Source organism: Geotrypetes seraphini, chromosome 16 (assembly GCF_902459505.1).
Source record: "Geotrypetes seraphini chromosome 16, aGeoSer1.1, whole genome shotgun sequence".
Taxonomy (NCBI): domain Eukaryota; kingdom Metazoa; phylum Chordata; class Amphibia; order Gymnophiona; family Dermophiidae; genus Geotrypetes; species Geotrypetes seraphini.
Genome location: NC_047099.1, coordinates 27397646 through 27422215, shown reverse-complemented (window position 1 = coordinate 27422215; position 24570 = coordinate 27397646). Strand labels below are relative to the sequence as shown.

General features: G+C 43.8%; 1 protein-coding gene across 2 annotated transcripts in view; it reads left to right on the top strand.

Annotated features, from left to right (window-relative positions):
- Positions 1-18367, top strand: part of ATP8B2 (ATPase phospholipid transporting 8B2) — a 107927-nt gene extending 89560 nt beyond the window's left edge. For both annotated transcript variants that reach the window (XM_033923723.1, XM_033923724.1), the window contains exons 23-28: positions 557-780; positions 1961-2044; positions 5604-5849; positions 5939-6077; positions 14510-14640; positions 16613-18367. In XM_033923723.1, coding sequence (XP_033779614.1) covers positions 557-780; positions 1961-2044; positions 5604-5849; positions 5939-6077; positions 14510-14640; positions 16613-16885 — 1097 coding nt within the window. In that variant the 3' untranslated portion in view covers positions 16886-18367. The remainder of the gene's footprint in view (positions 1-556; positions 781-1960; positions 2045-5603; positions 5850-5938; positions 6078-14509; positions 14641-16612) is intronic.
- The last annotated feature ends 6203 nt before the right edge of the window (positions 18368-24570 follow it).

Below are 24570 nucleotides of genomic sequence, written 5' to 3'. Positions count from 1 at the left end.
TAGGCACAGTTGGTAGGTGCACATCCGAAAGGACTTAATGACTTAAGGCCTCATTAAGCAGCAAGCATTAAGTTAATGCACTTTGATCCATGTGCATAAGGAGTAAATAATGATTGCTGCTTGTATCTGGGTTTATGTATCATTTATTTCATATGATTCTTCATTTTTTAGTTTAATTTATTATTTCTAGTCCACCTTTGTCCAAGACGGATTACAAGAAATATATACATAATATAACAATCATTATACATACAAACTTCACTAACAAAGCAGAATGTTCTGTCACTGGAGACCCAACATTACTAGCTATTTGTATATTAGTTGGTTGTTAAGCAATCTGCCTTAACTTATTCTTCTTGTTAAATGAACATTGAGTACCCAAATTTAATTAAATTTAACATTTTATGAAATCACACGAACACACACTTTAAATGAGGGCCTAAGTTTGCACCTGAGGCAGTGGAGAGTACAGTGGAGTTTTGTGGGGTTATGGTTGGGATGTGGAACAGTGAAGAGCCATTGCCTTCTTTAGCACTGCCTTCTTTTTACTGTGCAGCTGCCCACATTGGAGTTGGAATCAGTGGTCAGGAGGGGATTCAGGCTGTACTGGCCTCTGATTACTCCTTCTCCCAGTTCAAGTTTCTGCAGCGATTGCTCTTGGTGCATGGTCGTTGGTCCTATTTACGAATGTGCAAGTTCCTCTGTTATTTCTTCTACAAGAACTTTGCTTTCACCATGGTTCACTTCTGGTTTGGCTTCTTCTGTGGATTTTCTGCCCAGGTGAGTCATCTTTGTTTATTTATTCAATTTTCTATACCGTTCTCCCAGGAGAGCTCAGAAAGGTTTACATGAGTTTATTCAGGTACTCAAGAATTTTTCCCTGTCTGTCCCGGCGGACTCACAATCTATCTAATGTACCTGGGATATTGGGGGGGATTAAGTGACTTGCCCAGCGTCACAAGGAGCAGCATGGGTTTGAACCCACAACCCCAGGGTGCTGAGGCTGTAGCTTTAACCACTGCGCCACACAGATTAAAGAAATGCAGGAGATTAGAAAATACTTTTTCTTTAGCAACTCTCCAGACCAGCATAGAAATCTTACAAGTGGGTTATATCTCATCATGACCAGCAGGTGGAGACTGAAACAAAACTCTGAAATAGTACATAATAGGTGTCTCTCCCTATTCCAGCAGGTTTGACTGAGCTGTACCAATCTCCCTTAGTAGGGCTGTTGGAATTTGTTTAGGGATCTTAGTCCCTGTTTTTGTGCCGGATTGAACTTGGGTGGGCCCTGTTTTGGGGTCCATCCGACCTCGGGGAGTTCACACCCGGTGGGTCTCATGCTGGGTCCCTCCCGCCCCTTTTCCTCCACCTCCCCAACATTTTTATAGAGGTGCCTCAGCAGTTAGCCTTGTCCCTAGTTCAGGTGAGGCATACTGCTTTGAGAACCAAGTGGAGTCGGTTCTGTGGAAAAAAAATTCATGAGGTAGTGCCGGTCTGAAGGGTTCCTTTCCCTATAAATTTGCCGTATTTTACTGTATATTTCAACTAACCGGCACTTTTGCTTAGCTAGGTCGCGTATGAAGCAATGAGCACTTTACAAGGGAAAAAGTGCTCAGTTTGCTCCAGACGCGAAGCACTCGCGGACGGCCTGTGTAAGCGGTGTATGGGCCAATGTGGTGGAGGAGCCTCATCGGCAGCGGGTGCCGGCGTCCAGGGCTCCCCGCCGCTAGTGCCTTGTTGAAGTATCTTCTCTTGCTATGTTTTAGTGATACTTTTCATGGTTCCTCATTTGTGTGTGCTGACACTGGGAGGAGGGGGGGAGCTAGTGTCAGTTTCTGTACTGAGAGAGAGATTATTGCTAAGTGTAGTATACTTGTATTTTAAGGACATTGTTAAGTTGTAGAAAAAATGGACAGCACTCAGGTGTTAAATGTTGCACTGGCTCTTCTTTTTGCAGACTGTCTATGATCAGTACTTCATCACGCTCTATAACATTGTGTATACATCGCTACCTGTCCTTGCAATGGGAGTGTTTGACCAGGTAAGCGACCGTGTAGGTAAAATTAATAATTAAAGTACGGGCTGCAACTCCACTTATTTGAACTTAGCGATTTGAAAGCAGTGACCCTGTTTATGGAAAAAATCTTTTTGCCCTGAATTGCTACATTAACTGTCACTGGCAGTTTCAGATGGTGAAATGTTTGATCGCAGTCATGGAATTGCGTGTTTGAATCGTTTATGAGTCCTTTATCTCAGATTGGATAAAAAGTTCAGTCCTACCGGAGGTCCTGATGCCACTGTATCTCATTGGTTGTACTAGTCATTGCTCCCTGTAGCCACTTTGCTAGGGTCCGCATTTGGTCACCCATCGCCTGCACCAGTTCCTCATGTTAGCATCTGATAACATCGCAGTTGGCACATCAGAGCTCCTGGTTGCTCCGCAAAACCGTTTTAAAGTCCTCAGACTGTTTCTGCCACTCCGAGGCCAATATTGACAGCAGCTGCTGGGCGTCTATCATGAACCTGTGAAGGAAGGGAAAAAGAAGAGAAACCCAAGTGCGGCTTCCCTTTTCTTTGCACACCACAGAGGTCAGCCCAAACTTCCACCTCCCAACTACACTATCGATCCCTTGTATCCTTCACCAGTCTCCCTTAGGTACTCTTACCCGACGGACTGGTGAATCTAGGCCAGACATGGGTAACTCCGTTCCTTGAGGGCCGGAATCAAATCAGGTTTTCAGGATTTCCCCAATGTATATGCATGAGATCTATTTGCATGCACTGCTTTCAATGCATAATCATTGGGGAAATCCTGAAACCCGATTGGATTCCGTCCCTCAAGGACCGGAGTTGTCCATGTCTGTTCTAGGCCTTTGGGAAAGATAGCTGGCTTAGTCTTCTGGAACACTGCTGGGCTCAATCCAGTTTCACCTTCTGCTTTCACTCCACAGCTCACTGGATGTCCTCTCGGGGTTCTCAGCTCAGCCACATACAGCTCTCCAATGCTGTCACTCCAAGAGCCCCATCCGCTTAGATTAACTTTACGATTTGTGGTATATCAATTCTTTTTTCATTAGATATCTCTGCTGCTTTTGACACTATAGACCATGACTTACTTCTACAAAGGTTAGAATCAATAGGCATAACTGAGAAAGTTCTTTCTTGGTTCACCTCATATCTCGCTAATCGCACTTCTTCTGTCAGGTTTAATAACGAAATGTCCACAACTTACTCCTCTACTTTCGGAATCCCTCAAGGATCTATTTTGTCCCCTCTCCTATTTAATATCTTTCTCTCTCCACTGTTAAGCATCTGCCAGTCCATAGGCTTCACTCCTTTCTCTTATGCCGATGATATTCAACTTATTCACCCCTTGGACCCAGAAAATAATAACGATATTACATCCATCAATCACAAACTGGAAACAATACAAAACTGGCTTAATACAAACAAATTGGCACTAAATATAAATAAGACTAAATCAATGTTATTTACCTGGAAAAAAGATATAACCCTGATAAATTCATTCATTCTCAACAATACTCCACTTAACCTAGTTTCCTCTGTTAAAATCCTTGGAGTAATAATTGATGATAAACTGCTTTACCACGAACATATTTCTCTTACTGTTAAAAATTGCTTTTTTAAACTACGTCTGATCCGGTCAATCGCCAAATTTCTGAGTTCTAATTCTATCAAGATACTAATTCATTCTTTAATCATAGCAAAACTCGACTACTGCAACGCACTTCTCCTTAACATTACTCAGAAAGAAAAAAGGAGACTTCAGTTAAAGGAGACTGCTATTAAATTAATATACAATGCTAGGAAATACGACCATGTTTCACCATTGTTAATAGACGCCCATTGGCTTCCAATTGGTCATAGGATCACTTTTAAAATAATGTTGCTTATCTTTAAAACTCTAGCCTTCAATGAACCTCAGTTTATATCTAGATTATTAATACCACACAGTACTCAACGCCCACTCCGTTCATCTGGTCAAAATCTCCTTACAGTTCCCTCTCTGAAAATTATAGGAACAAGAAGATCTGACATGTTCTCTGTGATGGGACCTCAATGGTGGAACGCCCTGCCACAATACATTAGAAACGAAAAAGACGTCACAAATTTCAAAAAACTTTTAAAATCTTATCTATTTAAAGATGCTTTTAATATTTAAATTTTTAGTGAGATTTTAATTCATGCTGTGGTTTAACTACCCCTTACCCTCTTGTTTTTTCCATTTTTTCTACCATAAATTGAAAATTGTAACTTTTACTCTTTCCCTCCCGACTCATGTTTGTATTCTATGAAAGTATATTGTTAAAATGTTTGTTTCATTATATTATTCTCTATTTTGATTTTGAACATCGCTTAGTAATTCTAATAAGCGATTCATCAAATATATTAATAAACTTGAAACTTGAAGGGAAAATTAGATTCTTGCCTCAATAATCTTCTTTCTAGTAGAAAGGCATATTAGTCTTAAACCAGTGGATTATTCACTTTGTCACCCACTGACTACACCAGGCGCTCCTGCGCACCTAGACCCTGGGGCTGAGTCAGCCAGAGAAGATGTAAAGCACATCACTTCTAATCCAGCCTACTATCCTTACAAGCATAGTATTCCCCTCGGTATTAAGTTACAAAAATACAGGTGGGGGAGGGGAAAACTCAAAGCACAAAGAAGGAAAAGCCCAGTGTGAATGGGAGCCATAGAGCCCAGAACACATTTCCCCAACCTGGGAGTTTGGTTCATGGCACACATACCTTAAACAGGTGAGGGGCTTGGCTAAAGACGCAGAGGCAGAGACTGAGAGTGCATGAATACATATGGCTGATACACAGCCAGAGACTGCTGAAGCAATGGGGATTGGCAGCAGTGCCTCAGAGAAGGAGAGCCAAAACCTTGAGGCAAGTCCAGCACAACCCACAAAATTCTGTTGAAGGAAAGCAAGGGTTTGTGTTGAGAGCTGGTGCTGTGTTTGACCTGTGCTTAACTGAGACTTTGGGAAGTTAAAGAAACTGGCTCTGTCCAATTTTGTGAACGTATGGAGGGTGGACCACCTAGCCACTCTACAAATCTCCTCGGGCGGAAGTGCCCAGAACTCCGCCCAAATCAGAGCAGATCAGATCAGACAGACAACTTGTTAGTAGAAGGTAAAACTGAGGAGATATAGGAGGTGGAGCTGGATAATATAGATGAAGCCTTTTATACAACTTGCGATTAGAGATGAATAACCCACTGGTTCAAGACTCATATACCTTTTGCACTAGAAATAAATATGAAGATTAAAAATAGAAGTAACCTGCTCAAAGCAAAGGTACAATTTTGGGCAGACTAAATGGATCGTACTGCTTTTTATCTACTAAGAAAATATTTCTTTATGGAAAGGGTGATGATACAGTTCTCATTTATATCACCTCCACTGGGAGGCCATTCCGTGCATTTAAATTCAGGAAAGCATGAGACAAGAACAGAGGATCTCCAGGGGAGATGAAGGGATTGTAGAGTTTAAGAGTTAGTATGGATGGTCTTTATCTACCATTTTCCCTAAGTTTGTGTGCTCTCAACTCTCATTTTTCCTCTCTTTCAGGATGTGACAGAACAACGCAGTCTTGAATACCCAAAGCTCTATGAACCGGGACAGCTGAACTTGCTATTTAACAAGCAGGAGTTCTTTATCTGCATTGCTCAGGGCATTTACACATCCGTGTTTATGTTCGTCATTCCCTATGGGGTCTTTGTAGAAGCCACCCGGGATGATGGGACTCAGCTGGCTGATTATCAGTCTTTTGCTGTCACTGTAGCAACCTCACTAGTGATTGTAGTCAGCATGCAGGTGTGCCAAGTTCACAATTCAGAATTAGTATATTATATCATATAAACAGTGCCAGATTAGCTGTGACCTTTCTCCTCTCCTCTTTGCAGATTGGGCTGGACACAGGTTATTGGACAGCCATTAATCATTTCTTTATCTGGGGCAGCCTGGCTATGTACTTTGCTATCCTCTTTGCTATGCACAGCAATGGACTGTTTGAGATGTTCCCCAACCAATTCCGCTTCACAGGTGAGTGCCAGAGGAGTGGGTATGAGAGTCACAAAATTCAGGGTGTAGCAATAGCTCCGATTTATCCCAGGACAAGCAGGCAGGTATTCTCACTAGTGGGTGATGTCATCCGACAGAGCCCCGATACGGACATCTTGCAAGCATGTCTTGCTTGAAGAAACTCAGAAGTTTCGAGATGCCCGCACCGCGCATGCGCCAGTGCCTTCCCGCCCGATGTACCGGGCGTGTCTCCTCAGTTCTTTTCTTTCCGCGGAGCTGAGAAGTTTCACTTCATTCTGCGCTGACTGAATTTCAGTAAATTTGCCTTCTTTGTACCGCGTTTTTTGTTTATTTGATTTGTTTCGATTTTACTTTATATTTTCTTAAAAAAAAAAAAAAAAAAAGTTAAAATTATTTCTTCCGGCGGTTCGGCCGGGCCGGCCTCGTGGCTTAGGCCTAGCGCCTTCGACCTTGCGGCGACGATTTTCCGGCCTATGTCCCGGCCAATCACCGGTTTTAAAAAGTGCAGCAAGTGCCAGCGTGCGATTTCGTTGACGGACCCGCATCGACGCTGTCTTCAGTGTCTTGGTCCAGAACACGTTCCGAAATCGTGCCGGCCTTGTTCCACGCTCACTGCGTGCTCGTTCAAACGGCGCTGCTTGCTCTGGGAGTCGATGTTTAAGATGGAGACTGCCAAGGAGCCGTCTGCTTCAACGTCTGCTGATGTTTCGCCGGTCCGTTTGAAACCTGCATCGACAACTCCTGCATCTGGCATTGTGAAGCCAGCATCGTTCACTCCGACTTCTGCCTCCAGTTCGACACCGGTGCCTGTCCCCGTCTCCTCGGCTCAGGTACCGCCTTCCACTGTCCCTCCGGTGGTCATCAAAGTGCCTAAAGCTAGAAAGCAGAAGCACTTGGCCACAAAGGAGCGCGAAGACCGTGCTGGAGGACCCCCTTTCGGTGCGGATCCCTCCATATCGGCTTCGCTGCGATCCCTGCTGGAAGCTCAGTTTGTCGAGCTTATGCAGTCCATGGGACCCCGGCTTATCGCCTCCATTCAGGGTGACCTCCCGGTCCCGGGGGCGGACCTCCCCCTCCTCCTCCTCCTCGTCGTTCGATCTCTCTGCTCGACGAGGAGGATCGACGGAGGGCGGCGGGAGCCTCCAGGCGGGCTTCATTTAGTGATATGCCGCCTTTGGAGCCCATCACGCCTCCTCGACATCAGAGTACTTTGTCAGCCCCTGATAATCGGAGTCCTGGGCATGCCGCATCGCAGGAAGAGTTCTTCCGCACTCCATACCAGACCTGGGTGGCACTGCGTGAGTCCGCATCCTTGCCACCTCTGCGATCCACTGCATCTAGTCCCATTCATTCCTTGGAGGCTTCGGGGGATCGTGCAATGCATAGAAGATCTCGTTCCCCATCCCGTCACCGGGAGGGGCATCGATCTCGACACTCATCTCGACACTCCTCACGTCATTCGGAGGTGTCCCCACAAAAGAAGATCCAGCGTATGGGATACTCCTCGTCGGATTTATCCCCGCCTGAGGGACCGGAGTATGAGGAACCATCTACCTCCTATTCTCCTTGCCACTCCCAGCTTTCTCTGGACCCGGAGGCTTCCACGTCTTCTAGTCCGTCTCGCCGGCCGGCGCTGGCGGACCAACTGTCCTTTTCCTCCTTCCTCCGACAAATGGCGGATGACTTGGATGTAACTTTGGACACTGGTTCTCGATATTCTAAGGAGTATCTGGACACCATGCATTTGCCTCACCCTCCGGCGGAGACGCTTCGGCTTCCTCTGCATAAACTGCTTGACCAGACTTTCATGCGTTGTTTTGAGACACCATATTCCATCCCTGCAGTTCCCAGTAAGTTGGATGCTTGATACCGCATCGTCCACCACAAAGGGTTTGAGGGAGCACAACTATCTCATCAGTCCCTTCTGGTCGAGTCCTCCCTCAAACGATCTCATCCCTCCCAGGTTTACGCCTCAGTACCACCGGGCCGTGAAGGGAGGACGATGGATAAATTTGGTAGACGTATCTACCAGAACTCGATGATGGCGACTCGAGTGCTCAATTACAATTTCTTCTTCTCTTCATATTTGGACTTCTTCTTGCCGGTGCTCCGCAAGTTCATCCCTTTTATCGATGCTCAGGCTCGATTCGAGTTTGAAGAGGTGGTGGCAACCCTTTCCCAGTTACGCCTGCAGCTGATGCAATCCTACGATGCCTTCGAGCTCTCGGCACGTGCTGCGGCCTGTTCGGTCGCCATGCGTCGCCTGACATGGCTTCGTACGATTGATATGGATCCGAACCTCCAAGACAGACTTGCAAATGTGCCTTGTGCGGGGGCGGATCTGTTCGATGAGTCTATCGAGACTGTTACTAAGAAGCTTTCGGACCATGAGAAGTCCTTCCAGTCTATTCTGCGGCCTAAGCCCAAGCCTCAACAGTCTCGTCCATCTAGGCCGCCTCTGATTTACCAGCGGCGTTATCAACCGAGGCAGACTCCTCCTGCGAGGCAGCCTGCGAAGAGACAGCCTCCCCAGAAGCCTCAGCAGAAGCCTCAGATGCCGGCTGCACCCAAGGCTACTCAGCCTTTTTGACTCTCTTCCAGGGAGCATAACCGACCTCGTTCTGTCTCCTCCCGTTTTTCCCATTGGGGGTCGTCTCCATCATTTTTGTCATCGATGGGAGACAATCACCACGGACCTTTGGGTCCTTACCATCGTAAGAGAGGGATACTCTCTTCATTTCCAACGGGTCCCCCCGGACCACCCGCCAAGAGAGTATCCTTCCAACTTGACGCAGACCGCTCTTCTCCTCCAGGAGGCTCAGGCTCTGCTTCGGCTTCGGGCCGTCGAGCCGGTTCCATTAGATCAGCAAAACCGGGGGTTTTACTCCCGGTACTTCCTGGTCCCGAAGAAGACGGGCGATCTGCGTCCCATTTTGGACCTTCGAGTCCTCAACAAGTTTTTGGTCAAGGAGCGGTTCCGTATGCTGACCCTTGCTTCTCTCTATCCCCTCCTCGAGCAGAACGATTGGTTATGCTCTTTGGACCTCAAGGAGGCCTACACTCACATCCCTATTCATCCGGCCTCCCGCAAGTTCCTCAGATTTCGGGTGGGACATCTACATCTACAGTATCGAGTGCTTCCATTCGGCCTTTCCTCGTCTCCCAGAGTCTTCACGAAGTGTCTGGTGGTGGTGGCCGCTGCACTCCGGAACATGGGTCTTCAGGTGTTTCCATACTTCGACGACTGGCTCATCAAGGCACCGTCGGCTCCAGAGGTCATTTCGGCGACCTTGACTACAATTTGTTTCCTGCAGAGTTTGGGCTTCGAGATCAACTTTCCCAAGTCACATCTTCAGCCCACCCAGTCTCTCCCCTTTATCGGGGCTGTCCTGGATACCATTCAACTTCGAGCATTCCTTCCTCTTCAACGCATGGATGCTCTCCTTCTACTCTGCCAGTCGGTGTCTTCTCGCCAATCCATCTCAGCGAGACACATGATGGCCCTCTTGGGCCACATGACATCTACAGTTCATGTGACGCCTTTTGCCAGACTACATCTCAGAATTCCTCAATGGACCCTGGCATCTCAGTGGACTCAGGTGTCCGACCCGTTGTCCCGTCACGTTGTAGTCACTCCTGCTCTACGGCAGTCTCTTCTCTGGTGGATGACCTCTTCGAATCTATCCAGAGGTTTGCTGTTTCACTCTCCTCCCCACCAGAAGGTTCTCACGACCGATTCATCGAACTATGCATGGGGGGCTCATCTGGATGGTCTTCGCACTCAGGGGTTCTGAACCAGTGCGGAACGACTCCATCAAATCAATCTTCTGGAGCTCAGAGCCATCTTCAATGCTCTCCAAGCTTTTCAGCATCTGCTTCGCGACATGGTGGTCCTTATTCGCACAGACAATCAGGTCGCCATGTATTATGTCAACAAACAAGGGGGCACGGGCTCGGCCCCTCTTTGCCAGGAAGCTCTTCGAGTCTGGGATTGGGCGGTTCGCCACAACACCTTCCTCAAAGCTGTCTACATTCAGGGGAAAGACAACGTCTTGGCAGACAAGTTAAGTCGTCTTCTCCAGCCTCACGAATGGACGCTCCACTCCGACCCCCTTCATCAGATCTTTGCTCAGTGGGGAACGCCTCAGATAGACCTCTTTGCAGCTCCCCACAACTTCAAACTGCCTCAGTTTTGCTCCAGGATCTACACTCCTCATCGCCTCGGGGCAGACGCCTTTCTACTGGATTAGGGAAATCGCTTCCTATATGCGTTTCCTCCATTTCCTCTCATTCAAAGGACTCTGGTCAAGTTGAGATCAGACCATGCCACCATGATTCTGATTGCTCCTCGGTGGCCCAGACAACCTTGGTACTCCCTTCTACTTCAACTGAGCAGCAGGGAGCCAGTACTTCTTCCACTGTTTCCTTCACTACTTACTCAACATCAAGGTTCACTACTTCATCCCAACCTGCAGTCCCTCCACCTGACAGCTTGGTTCCTTTCAACATAACTCCTCACCAGTTCTCTCAAGCAGTGAGGGAGGTCTTGGAGGCTTCCAGGAAGCCTGCTACTCGACAATGCTATTCCCAAAAATGGACTAGATTTTCTTCCTGGTGGATTTCCAATGCCACGGAACCTCAGCGAGCTTCCCTATCTTCTGTATTGGACTATCTTCTACACCTGTCTCAGTCTGGTCTCAAGTCTACCTCTATACGAGTCCACCTGAGTGCTATTGCGGCTTTCCATCAGCCTCTACAGGGGAAACCTTTGTCTGCTCATCCTGTGGTTTCCAGATTTATGAAAGGTCTTTTTCATGTCAACCCTCCTATCAAACCTCCTCCTGTGGTTTGGGATCTCAATGTTGTCCTGTCTCATCTCATGAAGCCTCCGTTTGAACCTCTCAACAAGGCTCCACTTAAGTATCTCACCTGGAAGGTGGTTTTTCTGGTGGCCCTCACGTCTGCTCGCCGGGTCAGTGAGCTTCAGGCCCTAGTAGCGGATCCACCGTTCACTGTATTCTATCATGACAAGGTGGTTCTTCGTACTCATCCAAAATTCTTGCCTAAAGTGGTCTCTGAATTTCACATCAACCAATCCATCGTGCTTCCAGTGTTCTTTCCAAAGCCTCATTCTCACCCTGGAGAATCTGCTTTACACACTCTGGACTGTAAACGTGCTTTAGCTTTCTACTTGGATCGCACAAAGCCACACAGAACTGCTCCTCAACTTTTCGTCTCCTTTGATCCAAACAAGTTGGGACGACCTGTATCGAAGCGCACCATCTCCAACTGGATGGCGGCTTGTATCTCTTCCTGCTATGCCCAGGCTGGATTATCCCTTCCCTGTAAGGTCACAGCCCATAAGGTCAGAGCAATGGCAGCCTCTGTTGCCTTCCTCAGATCGACACCGATTGAGGAGATTTGTAAGGCTGCCACTTGGTCCTCGGTTCATACATTCACCTCTCATTATTGTCTGGATACTTTCTCCAGACGGGATGGACAGTTTGGCCAAACAGTGTTACAAAATTTGTTCTCTTAAGTTGCCAACTCTCCCACCATCCCATTGGGGTTAGCTTGGAGGTCACCCACTAGTGAGAATACCTGCCTGCTTGTCCTGGGATAAAGCAATGTTACTTACCGTAACAGTTGTTATCCAGGGACAGCAGGCAGCTATTCTCACGTCCCACCCACCTCCCCTGGGTTGGCTTCTCAGGCTAGCTACCTGAACTGAGGAGACACGCCCGGTACATCGGGCGGGAAGGCACTGGCGCATGCGCGGTGCGGGCATCTCGAAACTTCTGAGTTTCTTCAAGCAAGACATGCTTGCAAGATGTCCGTATCGGGGCTCTGTCGGATGACATCACCCACTAGTGAGAATAGCTGCCTGCTGTCCCTGGATAACAACTGTTACGGTAAGTAACATTGCTTTCTAGTCCTGCTTATTACTATAATTTTTATTTTTTTTTAGTTTTATTATTTCTATTCTGTTCATATATTCCAAGGGGATCCTAAGTGGTTTACATTGAATGGTAATCAGGTACTCTTAGGTGTTTCCCTATCTGTCTCGGCAGGCTCACAATGGTACCTTGGGCAATGGAGGGTTATGTTACTTGCCCAGGGTCACAAGGAGTGGTGCCAAGATTGAACCTAGAAAAACAGACAGGCTCCCAAGTAGCAAAAACATCAGTACTCACCCTTAAAGCAATGAAGGGAAAATACAGAATCGGCTGGGATCTAAGGAACTGCAAAGAGAAAGCAAACTGTTTAGACTAGATGCTTTTGTGTTCCTCAGTGAGCTGCACCAAGCAATAGCTGTGGTCTGAGTTGGAGTATACTTACAATTGTTTTCCTCCCGTTTGGGTTTTCTTTCACACAAAATACCAATAGGAGTATATTAAAAAATATATCTTACATGCTTATCACTATATGTCAATCACAGTATCAGCATATAATTTCAATAAATCATTACCTCATTGAATAAATTTTAAATCAATTTAATTAAATATATAGTGAAAATGCTCAGTGCCCTTTGTCTCTTGCAAGTATGGTGCCGCTAGGAGAGAAATTTTGGGACCATCATGCCACTTTTCAGTCCCATCTCAATTACTGCGGTTTCAATATATATCGCTACTCCCTTAAATAATAAAAATGTAATGTAGTGGCACTTATCTTTCTGTTTGAGGTAGCTGATCAGTTTGCAGCAATAGAGCACTTTAGCGGCCCAGCAGGATATTGCTTTTTTCATTTTTCTTTTTTGCTTCACTGTGGTACGTGCTCAAAAAGTGAATAAATTGACTGCTCACTTTTTGAGCACGAACCACAGTGAAGCAAAAAAGAATGAAAAAAGCAATATCCTGCTGGGCAGCTAAAAAGCTCTATTGCTGCAAACTAATCAGCTACCTCAAACAGAAAGATAAATGCCACTACATTACATTTTTATTATTTAAGGGAGTAGTGATATATATTGAAACCACAATAATTGAATTGGGACTGAAAAGTGGCATGATGGTCCCAAAATTTCTCTCCTAGCGGCACCATACTTGCAGGAGACAAAGGGTACTGAGCACTTTTCACTTTATATTTAATTAAATTGATTTAAAATTTATTCAATGAGGTAATGATTTATTGAAATTATATGCTGATACTGTGGGTTTTCTTTCAAACAGAAGTGAAAAGGGTACTAAATAAGGGTCTACCTAGAACCATTAAAAAACAGTTCCTTAGCGTACTTACCTGACTAGTCCAGAACCTGTGGATTACGTCTGTTGACAAGAAGATGTAGACAAAGAAACAAAATAGTTCTGTGTGATTCACCCTCTGAAGGGCACCATTCAGCAACAAAATGTTCAGTATTTCTCTGTCTCCAGCAGATGGAGGATGGTCTAACTGTGCAGCTATGGGTAAGTTCTGGAAGCAGGTCCTGGGCCAGTTGGAGAACTGGTAACCAGTTGAGAAAAGGAAAGCTATACAATCACATCTTCGATTTTTTTTAAAAATGGTACTAAGATAGTGGATAACTCGGAGAAATTTGAGAATTCTCCCCTTCCTTCATGCTGTGTATTCCTTCATTCTTAAAACTGAGGAATCCTGTTACACCTGGTGGACCCTGAAGGCAACGGAATATTTTTTCTCCTTCATTCAGCTTCTTCTAAACTGTAAGTCCAGGGAATTATTTGAGCAGCTGCTGGGCAGCTCCTTTCATCTGTCGGGCACTTTTGAGTGATCTCAGGTGTTCAACCGCATTTGTCTTTACAGATGACAGAATTTCATGCTAGGCTCAGCCCTAGCCAAATTGCAAACAACTTATTGGAGCTGCCACTTGCATGATGGTTTCTTGGCAGACTGTTAGCAGGGTGATTTTGCCAATGGATGGATAACTCAGCTGGCCAGAGTCTGGCTACCTGTCATAAATTCTAATGTGGGATTTAAACTTGTGTTTTGGGTGCAGTATGCAAGTAACCCTGCCGATGACTCCTTGAAGCATCCCGATTTAAATGATTGAATATTTCCTTTTAAAGATGCATTTGACAATGAATAAAACTAATTCCAGTTTATTAATTTGACAACAGATTAGAATCAGGAACTTTATATCAGCCCAGGCTCCGTTTCCCTTGTGTTTTTTTGTCTTTCCCTTCCTAATGTTCTTCTCCCTATATGTCTTCTTTACTATTCATAACTTGTATTTCTTATCCTTCTTCCCTATTTTCCTGTCTTGTAAGTCATATTTATATAATTTTGTCTCCCTTTGATTATGTAATTTAATATTTTTATTTTCTGTACATCGCTTAGAAATTGATATAAGCGATTAATCAAATATCCAATACTATTCTGCTAGTTGTGGACAGTACTTACCTTGTAGTTTGTGTCGTTCTTCTGGACACCTTTCTGTTGCATTTGTCATGCACTAACAAGAAAGTTATTTTTGTTTCCAGGTAATGCTCAGAACACACTAGCACAGCCCACTGTCTGGCTCACCATTGCTCTGACGACCGTAGTGTGTATAATGCCAGTGGTGGCAATTCGTTTCTTGAAGCTGGACTTGAAACCTGAACTCTCCGACACGGTAAGTGACAAAATGGGCATGTGGCCGAGTGATGGATCTCATATCTAGCTACTAGAAAAGATTGGGATTTATTATATGTACAAAAAAAATTCTCTTTCTTCAAGAACACCAGTATTCAGAGACACTTAGGGCTCATTTTACTAAGGTGCGCTAGGGCTTTAACGCGCTTTAGACCTCAACGCCAGCATTGAGCTGGCGTTAGTTCTAGAAGCGTAGTGCGCAGTAATTTCCTGCGTGCACTAAAAACGCTAGCGCACCTTAGTAAAAGGAGCCCTTATTGAATAAAGATAGGCAGATCATTATTCTACCTATCTTTGATATTTAGTGGTGAGGTCTATCTGAACAGATTAATTTATTAAAATAGCAGCTGAATATTACCACTGTTTGGATAAGTTTTGGCCCTAGGTCTCTACTTATAGCTAGAAATTATCCATTCCCCTGCAGGGGGTTTTCAGACCAAAACATTTACATAATTAATACCTGTACATTTGGATCAGATTAAAAGCAGAGAGTTCCACATTATTTGTGGAATAAACTAGTCCCTCAGAGAGAAGCACTTTCACTGATGAATTAAACATAATTGACACTGTGCCGAATACATGTGAGTGGCATTGTGGAGTCTTCTCCAGGGTTAAGTTTGAACTGGTCTGCCTTCAATCCCGAAGCAGTTGCACAGTGTGAACAGAGGGAAACCTGATTAATTGGAAATTTGGAAGGTTTGCTTGTTTTTGGACTTTCCCTTCTTCCTGCCCTTGAAACTGAAGCTGGCTCTGACTCTGCTCAAGGGGATAGTCCATATCTTTAGCATACTCGGCTCTTACAAGGGTTTTTTCTCTGCACAGAGTACTGCAATACAGTATCAGAAGGCGATCCCACCTCTAGCCTCATCGGGCAGTATAATTAAGACTTTTGGTCTAAGCTGTAATGCTTATAAATATATTACATTACATTAGGGATTTCTATTCCGCCATTACCTTGCGGTTCAAGGCGGCTTACAAAAGATTTATAAACAGGGTTACAATGGGAGAACAATAGATTTGCTAGAGTGGTAGAGAGTAGATCTTTTGATATTTCTTTGGTAGTTAAGAACAGGGAGGCTTAACAGAAGATTTATAAACTACAATTGTCCTTGCTATGATAGTAAAGGGTAGATCCTTTGTCTATTTTAGAGTTGTTGAGAGTACGTGAAGTTAGGGATTTCTTGAAAAGTATAGTTTTTAGTTCTTTTCTGAATGTCTTGTAGTCTGGGGTGGACATCAGAAGGTTGGAGATCCAGTTGTCCAGTCTTGCTGCTTGAGTGGCTAGGAGGCCGTCGTGTAGTTTTGATCGTTTTACTTCTTTGATGGGGGGGGGGGAATGAATGGGGAGTGTGTTTTTCTGTGTCTGGTTGTGGATGCTGGGATGAGGCGGTTGTTCAGGTAGGACGGGCTGTCTCCGTTAAGAGTTTTAAATAACATGCAGTAGAATTTAAATAGTATTCTTTCTTGGATTGGTAGCCAATGTGAGTTGATGTAGGCTTCTGTGATATGGTCATGTTTTCTCAATGAGTAGATGAGTCTTAAAGCTGTATATTCAAATCTTAGCTGTGAGATGAAAATAAAGGAACTTCCCATCACATTTATCCTGATTTAACCCAAATCACTAAAGTTGTACTGATTCTTTTCATGGTTCAGGGGTCTTCAGTGGCAGAGAGGTTCTGGATTTCTACCACTGTGTGACTCTGCGCAGGTCCTTTCCTCTCTTTCAAACTATATCAACTTGGAGCAACAAGAATGTCATGGCTTCTCTGCCTTCTTGTAGGACAGTTACATGAAAACAGATATACATAGCTTACTTTAGGCTGTACGAGTGGGCACTTATGTGTATTTCTAAGGCTACTACTTGTGTTAAAATGCTTGTAAAATCTAAATTCGGAAGAGTATCTCTTGAGTTTTAGTTTGCAGCTACTACTCACTGTCTTCTCGTTCCTTAGGTCCGATACACCCAACTGGTCCGAAAGAAACAGAAGCCACGCCAGCGTGCTATGCGGAGGGTTGGTCGTACAGGGTCCCGACGTTCTGGGTATGCTTTCTCCCACCAGGAAGGATTTGGTGAACTCATCATGTCTGGAATGAACATGCGTCTCAGCTCACTAGCACTGTCCAGCTTCACCACCCGATCCAATTCTAGCTGGATAGACACCTTGAGGAAGAAGAAGAATGACGCCAGCAGTAGTCCCTGTGGAGACAAGACAGTGAAGGTGTAAAAGGAATTCCTATGAGTCCTTGCTGCATCTCAAGCCTTATATGTTTCTATGATAGGAACTGAAAGGCTCAGTAAATAAGCAAAGCAGGAGAGGAAGCAAGAGTTACCTCAGATCCTCTTGCCCTGTGAGCTCCGTTCTTATCAACTTCTCTGTCCCATAAGTGACTGTGCACCATGAACCATCACAGACACCAAAGATGGGATGAGCTCAGGGATGTGAACAGTGAAGTCAGGTGCTGTGCAACAGATCATAGTACACTCACTCCGCGCTTAGCTACCCAAATCAAGATAATGGGAGTTTCTTAGTAATAATGCAGAACAGGCAAATTACAAGATTGTTTCTGGTTTCCCAGGGAGAGTTGGTACAAATGGGGGAACCTTAAATGTTGCACAGTACATGCAGACTCACCTGGTAATAGTGTAAACACAGGCACCCAGCTTTTGTTTTGCAGGCTGGATGAGGAAAGCAAGTCCTTTTAAATGGATAGCTCTTATTTCTCTGAAACAAGAGGAGGAGGGGGCAGAAATTAGTTTGACATGCTCCCTTTTCTCTCTGTAGTGGCTGCTAGAACAATCCTGATCTGATCACACATCAGTATCTACAATGACTGTCATGCTGCTCACTGTGATTCATCTCTCACGAGCAAGAAACAGTTCAAAATCAAACCTCCTTCAGTTTGTTGCTACACCTACAGCTTAGAATTATCATTTCTACCTTTGAGCCAAGTATCATGACATTGTCTTCATTTCAAGGACTTTGGGGAGAGAAAGCTTAATGCCACACAAATACAGGTATTTAGAATCAGTAGGGCAAGACTGGACCACAGTTGTTCTCCTTAAAGGAAGCTGAGCCCTGCCTCTGGGTCTCTGGGCTGTGGGGAGGGAGAAGAGCAGGATTTGAAGCCCTGCCTCAGTAGCTGAAGGGAAGGTGTTAGCTACTGCTGGCCCTTTTTTTTTTCCTTCTCTCTTCCACCCTAGCCTCAGGTGCAGAGAATAAAAGGAATCGCCTCATCCGTTTCTTCTTTGGGTTTGTCAATTTAAAAAAATAAATAAATAAAAATGGTGGCAAATAATACATAGCTGGAAAGAAGCCAGGAATGAGAGAGAATCACAGCCCGTTGGTGTCAAAATCTTTCTAAGAGCTTACATAGAAATATAGTAAAAGGTATCTATATATACTGTATTCCTAAACATACAGTTTAACTATGGTCTCATAATGTCTACCTCTCTGAAAGAGAGGCAGATTCTAATTTTTATACCAAAGAGTACATTACTTTTTTCATATGTTTCTTATGTGTATATATCGATAAAGGAACACATTTTTTTTTAGCTTCTCTCTCTGTTTTTAGAGGAAGAGGTATATGCAAAGTTCAGTTTGGCTGAAATTACTGAACATTCCGTATAATTTGTTACATATTTCTATATTAGCATATTGTATTGTTGGTAGAATATGCATTTTTTTTATATAAAAAGCTTGTTTCTGAAAATATTTTCTCTCATGTTTATTAGGCAGGAGTTAATTTGAAGATAGGTTAACTGTCGCCAACGCACCTAACACATGCATTCAGTGAATATAATCAGTCTGCTTACACTAGTGCAAATTGTGTGTAGACTTCACCCATACGTTTGCACCAGTGATAAAAGCAGAGCTAAGCTGGTCCCATAAGAGAATAACCTTCAAACCCTGCACATTGTTACCACTCTTTGGAATGCCATACAGATTCCAAAAGACAATTTCCTTAATCAAAACACCATTATCCAGCACATAGTATTCATTATTGGTGTCTCATTATTACATAATTACTGTACCATACATATCAGCTGACACCATGAGGTGATAGTACGGCTGTGGAAACCAAATTAGTTCACGTGTTCGTTTGAATATAACAGGGGGAAAGGAGGGAGGGAGGGAAAGGAAGAAGAGGAGATGGGAGAGATGGAAGGGAAAGAGAAGAGAGATTTATTTAGGTATTTATCTACTGTCTATCAAAGTTATCAAAGCAGGTATTCAAGCATTTTCCCTATCCTGGTGGGCTCACAATCTACTGTTTCCCCGAAAATAGGACCTACCCCAAAAATAAGCCCTAGCAGGATTTTCGGGTTAGGTCTTAATATAAGCCCTACCCCAAAAATAAACCCTAGTCCCTGAATTCGCCAGCAGTACCCCTTCCCTCCCATCCCTTGTGCAGCAGAATCCTTGAGCGAGCACCACCCCACGAGCACCTGTCCCCACCGCACAGCCAACCCCCCCATCCTTCCCTCCCTCCCATCCGAACCCCGCTGATTGCGAGCGAGCCCTACATATAGTACCTCCTTAAGCAGTGTTGGGCCGGCAGATTCTAAACAGACTGCTTTGGCCTTATCAGTAATGCGGCAGAGTGAATTCATATGCTGCAAGGCCGAAGCAGCCTATTTAGAGTGCTGCCGGCCCGATGCTGCTTAGGGAGGTATGTACTAGAGCTCGTTTGCGATCTGCGGGGTTCGGATGGGAGGGAGGGAAGGATGGAGGTCCTGCTGCACGAGGGATGGGAGGGAGAAAGGATAGAAGCTGGGTAAGGGTCCTGCTACACGAAGGATGGGAGGGAGGGAGGGGAGGAAAGATGCTGCACATGTAGGGAAGAAAAAAGGAAAGAGTAAGAATTGGGGTGAAGGAGAGGAAGGGAGAGATGATTATGTACATACCCCCAAAATAAGACCTAGTGCATTTTTTGGGCCTAAAATTAATATAAGACACTGTCTTATTTTTGGGGAAACACAGTATCTAATGTACCTGGGACAATAGAGGATTGAGTGACTTGCCCAGAGTCACAAGAGCAGCGTGGGATGCCAGGGCACAGAGGAGAGAAGGGAAGGAGGCAGAGATTCCAGACAGTTGGGTGGGAAGGAAGAAAGAAAATGAGAAGAGAGATACCAGAGGATGGAGGGAGGGGGCATAAACTGAAATCAATCATGTATAAAGGAGAGAAAGGGCACAGGATAGACAGTTTATAGAAGAGGCATAGAAAGAGGAAATGAAGGGAGAGGGAGAGCAGACAGCAGATGGAGAGAGGGGGTGGAGAGTGGATGGAAAAGAGAGAGGGCAGACAGTGAATGGAAGGGGCATAATAAAGGCAATTGCATGGAAGGGAGAGAGGACAGATGCTGAATGGAAAAAAAAAGTGAAGAGGAGATGAAGAAACCAGAAATGGTAAAAGATAGAAAAAAGATTTTTTTTTTTTTTTGCTTTAGTATAAAGTAGTATTGTACATGTATTGATAAAAGTTTATAAATAGAAAATGGAAATAAGGTACCGGTAATCTTTTTCTTAAACTAATTTTAATACATTTTTTACTAACTTTCAGAGACCAAAACCCCTTTCCTCAGGTCAGGACATGAAATGAGGAGCAATACTGTAAAATTCACTATTTCTGACTGATTCTTACATGGGATATATAGGTGATGGTCATTTTAGAGAGTGAAGTTTAATAAATTTTGGCACTTATTTTCTGCTTGTCCAAAAAATAGTTTTGGGTACATCACAACAAAATAAAATATATATACACACAGAAAAACAACACAAACATCAAATTTTAAAAAGTAACAAACTTAAATACTTCCAGAATTAATAATATTAGAGTCTAAAGAACGTTTGGAATAACTTTACAGCACGTCAGAAACTCACATAGATTGATATGATATTTTAAGCAAAGTATTCCAAAGTTAAAGCCATTTCCTAATATAGTTCTGTTAAGTTGTATTTAATTGACATGTAGATGTCATAGGAAGTGTCAATCTAATATCAATTGACCTAAGGGGGTCTTCTTGGTTGATTATAAATTAAGTTTTGAAGATAACCAGCGCCCATATAATTTTAAAAAAATCCCAAAAAATTTAGAGAACAACAACTAGAATTCAACCCTGACCTTACAAGGAAGCCAGTGTAATTTCATCAATAAAGTTTGTCAAGTTCACAACTGGCACTGCCAAATACCAAATATCAATTTTGCTGCAGCATTTTGGATGATCTGCAGTCTTTTTTTTTTTTTTTTAATACTAGCTCATCACCCGGCATTTCCCAGATATTTATTTATCCCAATCTTCTGGTATCGATAGACTTGTATTCAAGATTACGTCACCACAGCTGCATTGCCTTATATACTGTTAACTGACTGTGTGACATCATTCCCCAAGCTTCATACAACTGGTCAAAGCAGCTCCATTCTATATAAAACACATGTCACACCCTTCCCACCCCCACAGTATTTTTTCCCAGATAGTAAGTGATTTGTATACCAAGTCTGGTTGAAATCTCTCCATGTGTTTCAGAGTTATGCTGGAACATATATACAGAATCATCTAAGGTGAAACTGTTAGTTCACCCTTTCTCCCTTGTATCCAAAGGAAAGTGTAACGTTTGTTTTCAGACCCTCAGAGACGCCACCAGAAGATCACATTATCATATCCTCTGGCTTTACGCACCTGATCCTCATCGGGTCAATATATAGTGTGTGTCCATCTCTAATTTTTATCTATTTTTGACTTTTTTTATTCTAAAACAATAAATAGTTTTAAAGAATATTGTTTTGTAGATTAAATACTTAGCTTCACTGGTGGTTGTTGGTTAGCAAGGGATTACAGAGCCAACATGTTTCACCCGTAGAGGGGGTTTCTTCAGGGCTACTATCCCTGCAATAAGAAATCCTCACTTTAATCAGAGAAACGCCAAGTATATACATCAACACCATGCACACTATAATGAATAGCCATACATGCCTACCTTTTTAGTACCAATTCTTTATCCACGATATGACCACCTAAACTGAGTCTTTTAACATGGCCGCGGCGTGGTACAGATCTCCCTTATATCCCCCTAAACCCGGAAGTGAGATGTAAAGGGGAGGGGCTAATCGCCCGATCCCTTGCATCACCCCTAGACCTAAGGGATACTTTTTCCAAGTATTAATCAATGTTTACCTCTCCCAGTAACATTTGTGGGGGGGATATCATAAAGCTCCCAATGAGAATCACAGGAGGGATGACCATTCTAATTCAAGGTTTAACCCATGGGGAACCACAGTATCCAGGCGATATATCCACCTTTGCTCCAGGTAATTTAATTTAGCCTCCAAATCTCCCTCCATTCCTTGGGTGTTCAGGGTTTCAAGCACCCTCCACCTAATATGGGTGACCTCATGTTTCTTGGAACATATATACATGCACACAGATACATCTGAATTTCTATAGAGAGATTGTATATTTAGGATTGCTAGATAATTGACAGCTAATAGCATTGTAGTCTGTTTTCTTTTTTTAGGTAATTGTCCAATCTAAAAAAAATGTTTAATTGGTTGTAACATTTTCAATGTTAATGTGATTCATAAGTCATTTTCCGTGTACTTGCTCTGACATTGTCAACTAGAATCTATAGAAATCTCCTTTCCAGCCAACTTTGGAAGTGATAATGGTTTACAATATGGGGAGGTATCCAACACAAAGAATGTCTTACCAAGATTAATTTTTAAGTCAAGTGAGCACTTTTAGTTGTATAAGAAATCAAAAACCTTATTCATAAATACATAAACTGAATTCCAGTCAGAGAAATGAAAACAGCAAGAAGCCTTGGAGGGGACATACAGAATAAAAAGGGTAGGAAGGGGTACCATATGATCCTGCTGTTTATGATCTGGGCCCCTCATACTGTAGCTGTGGGCCCAGATTCAGTTCTGCAGGTGAGGAGTAGATTTTTATTTATATTTTTTTTACAAATTTGTAAATAACAGCAGCCTATGAGATATTCAGTAACGCTAGAGACATTATCGTGTTGACCCTCAGCATTTTAATGAATATCCCATTGAAAAAAAATCTACCCTTCACCTGTAGAACTGCCCCATCACAATTGGCTGCAGGGGATTTTATTATTATAAATGCCTTTTTTGCACTTTATAGGGTGTTAGGTTCACCAAGGCTCTCCAAACTCAGCTCTCACATCCTCTTCAAATCTTAATAAATTACCCCAGCCTAAGTAATAGTCAGTCCCCGGGTTAAGAACGGGTTCCATTTTTTTAAACCGTTCTTAAGTTAAATTTGTATGTAACTTAGATCCTAGTATTCTTCTCCTCTTGCATCCTTTTCCATCCATCCCACTGTTCCCTCTCCACCACCACCCCAACCAACATTACTCCCTCATCTCTCTCTTCCCCTTGCATCTACCTCACTGCTCTCCCACCACCATGTCCAATAATTCTCTCTCCCTAAGCCCAACAATTCTCTTCATCTCCTTATATGCACCATCTCTTTCCCCCTATTGACAACCAATTCTCCCTTTCTATTCCCTCCCTCACCTCGAAATCTCTTTCCCTCACTCCATCCTATGGCTCATGCCCCCTCCCTCCTTCCATCATTTGTCTGAAGCGTGTGCTCCCTCTCTCAAGTCCCAACACGCCCCTCTCCCTCCGTTCTGTGCCTCAAGTATGTACCTCCCACCAGCGGGCGTTTTCCTTCTGGCCGGCTCCCTCCTCCTCACTTCCACAGTCATTTTTCTGCACAAAGGCGTGGGCGGCGGCTCTTATGTACATCCCGCAGCTGAGCCAAAAACCTCTCGAGCAATGTCAGAGGGAAAGCTTCTGGCTCAGCTGCAGGATACGCAAGGAGCCACTGCCCGCATCTGTAGGCAGAGAAATGACTGGCAGGAAGGTAAACACCTAGGGGCGGAAATGAGCAAAATGCCGCATCGCCCTGAAGCTAGGCCGCACGAAACACTTTACCGGGCTGTGGGTTGGACACCCCTGATGTATATGATTTGTGTTGACGTGCTTTTTAATTACTGGGTCTTCTTTGGTTGTACTCTTTGGATTGTGGCACCTATAGTTGCATTTTTTGCTGTTGTGGGATCAAATCCCAGCACGACTCCTTGTGACCTGAGGCAAGTCACTTAATCCTCCATTGCCCCAGATACAAAATAAGTACCTGTGTACACGTAAACCGCTTTGAATATGTAACCACAAAAAAGGTGCCATTCAAGTCTAATCTAATACAAGATTTCTGAATTGCTCTAATACCATTTAAGGTATGTTTTCCAAAGCCGCCCAGAAACAGCACCAAAGCCCTTTAATTCTCTATGAGCTTCAGGGCCATTAGCGCAGAGCAGCCGCTAGCACGGTTTTGTAAAAGAGGCCATTAGTTCAAGATGATTTACAGAAAAAAAATAATTCTATGGGAAAATACAATTCCTTGGATAAAAAGATGTCCTTACAATTCTTTAACTAAAAGTACTATCATATAAAAATATTTCCAACATTCTACGAAATTTCCAATAACTAACTTCTGCCCTTATTTGTATAGGTAAATCATTTCAAACGACAATAGCAGCATATGTAAAAGAAGAATTAAATTGACGTTTAAGACGTATACCTCTAAAAAAGGGAACTGCAATAAAAATGAATTAATCTATTAAATGAATAATAAGAATATAAGAACATAAGAATTTGCCTCCGCTGGGTCAGACCAGAGGTCCATCGCGCCCAGCAGTCCGCACCTGCGGCGGCCCATCAGGTCCATGACCTGATATGTTATCTTGATTTAGCCCTATAGCCTCCTTGTTTTCATCTATACTCTTTCCATACTCTTATCTACCCTTATCTGTATCCCTCAATCCCCCTATCCTTCAGGAATCCATCCAATCCCTCTTTGAATCCCCGTAGCGTACTC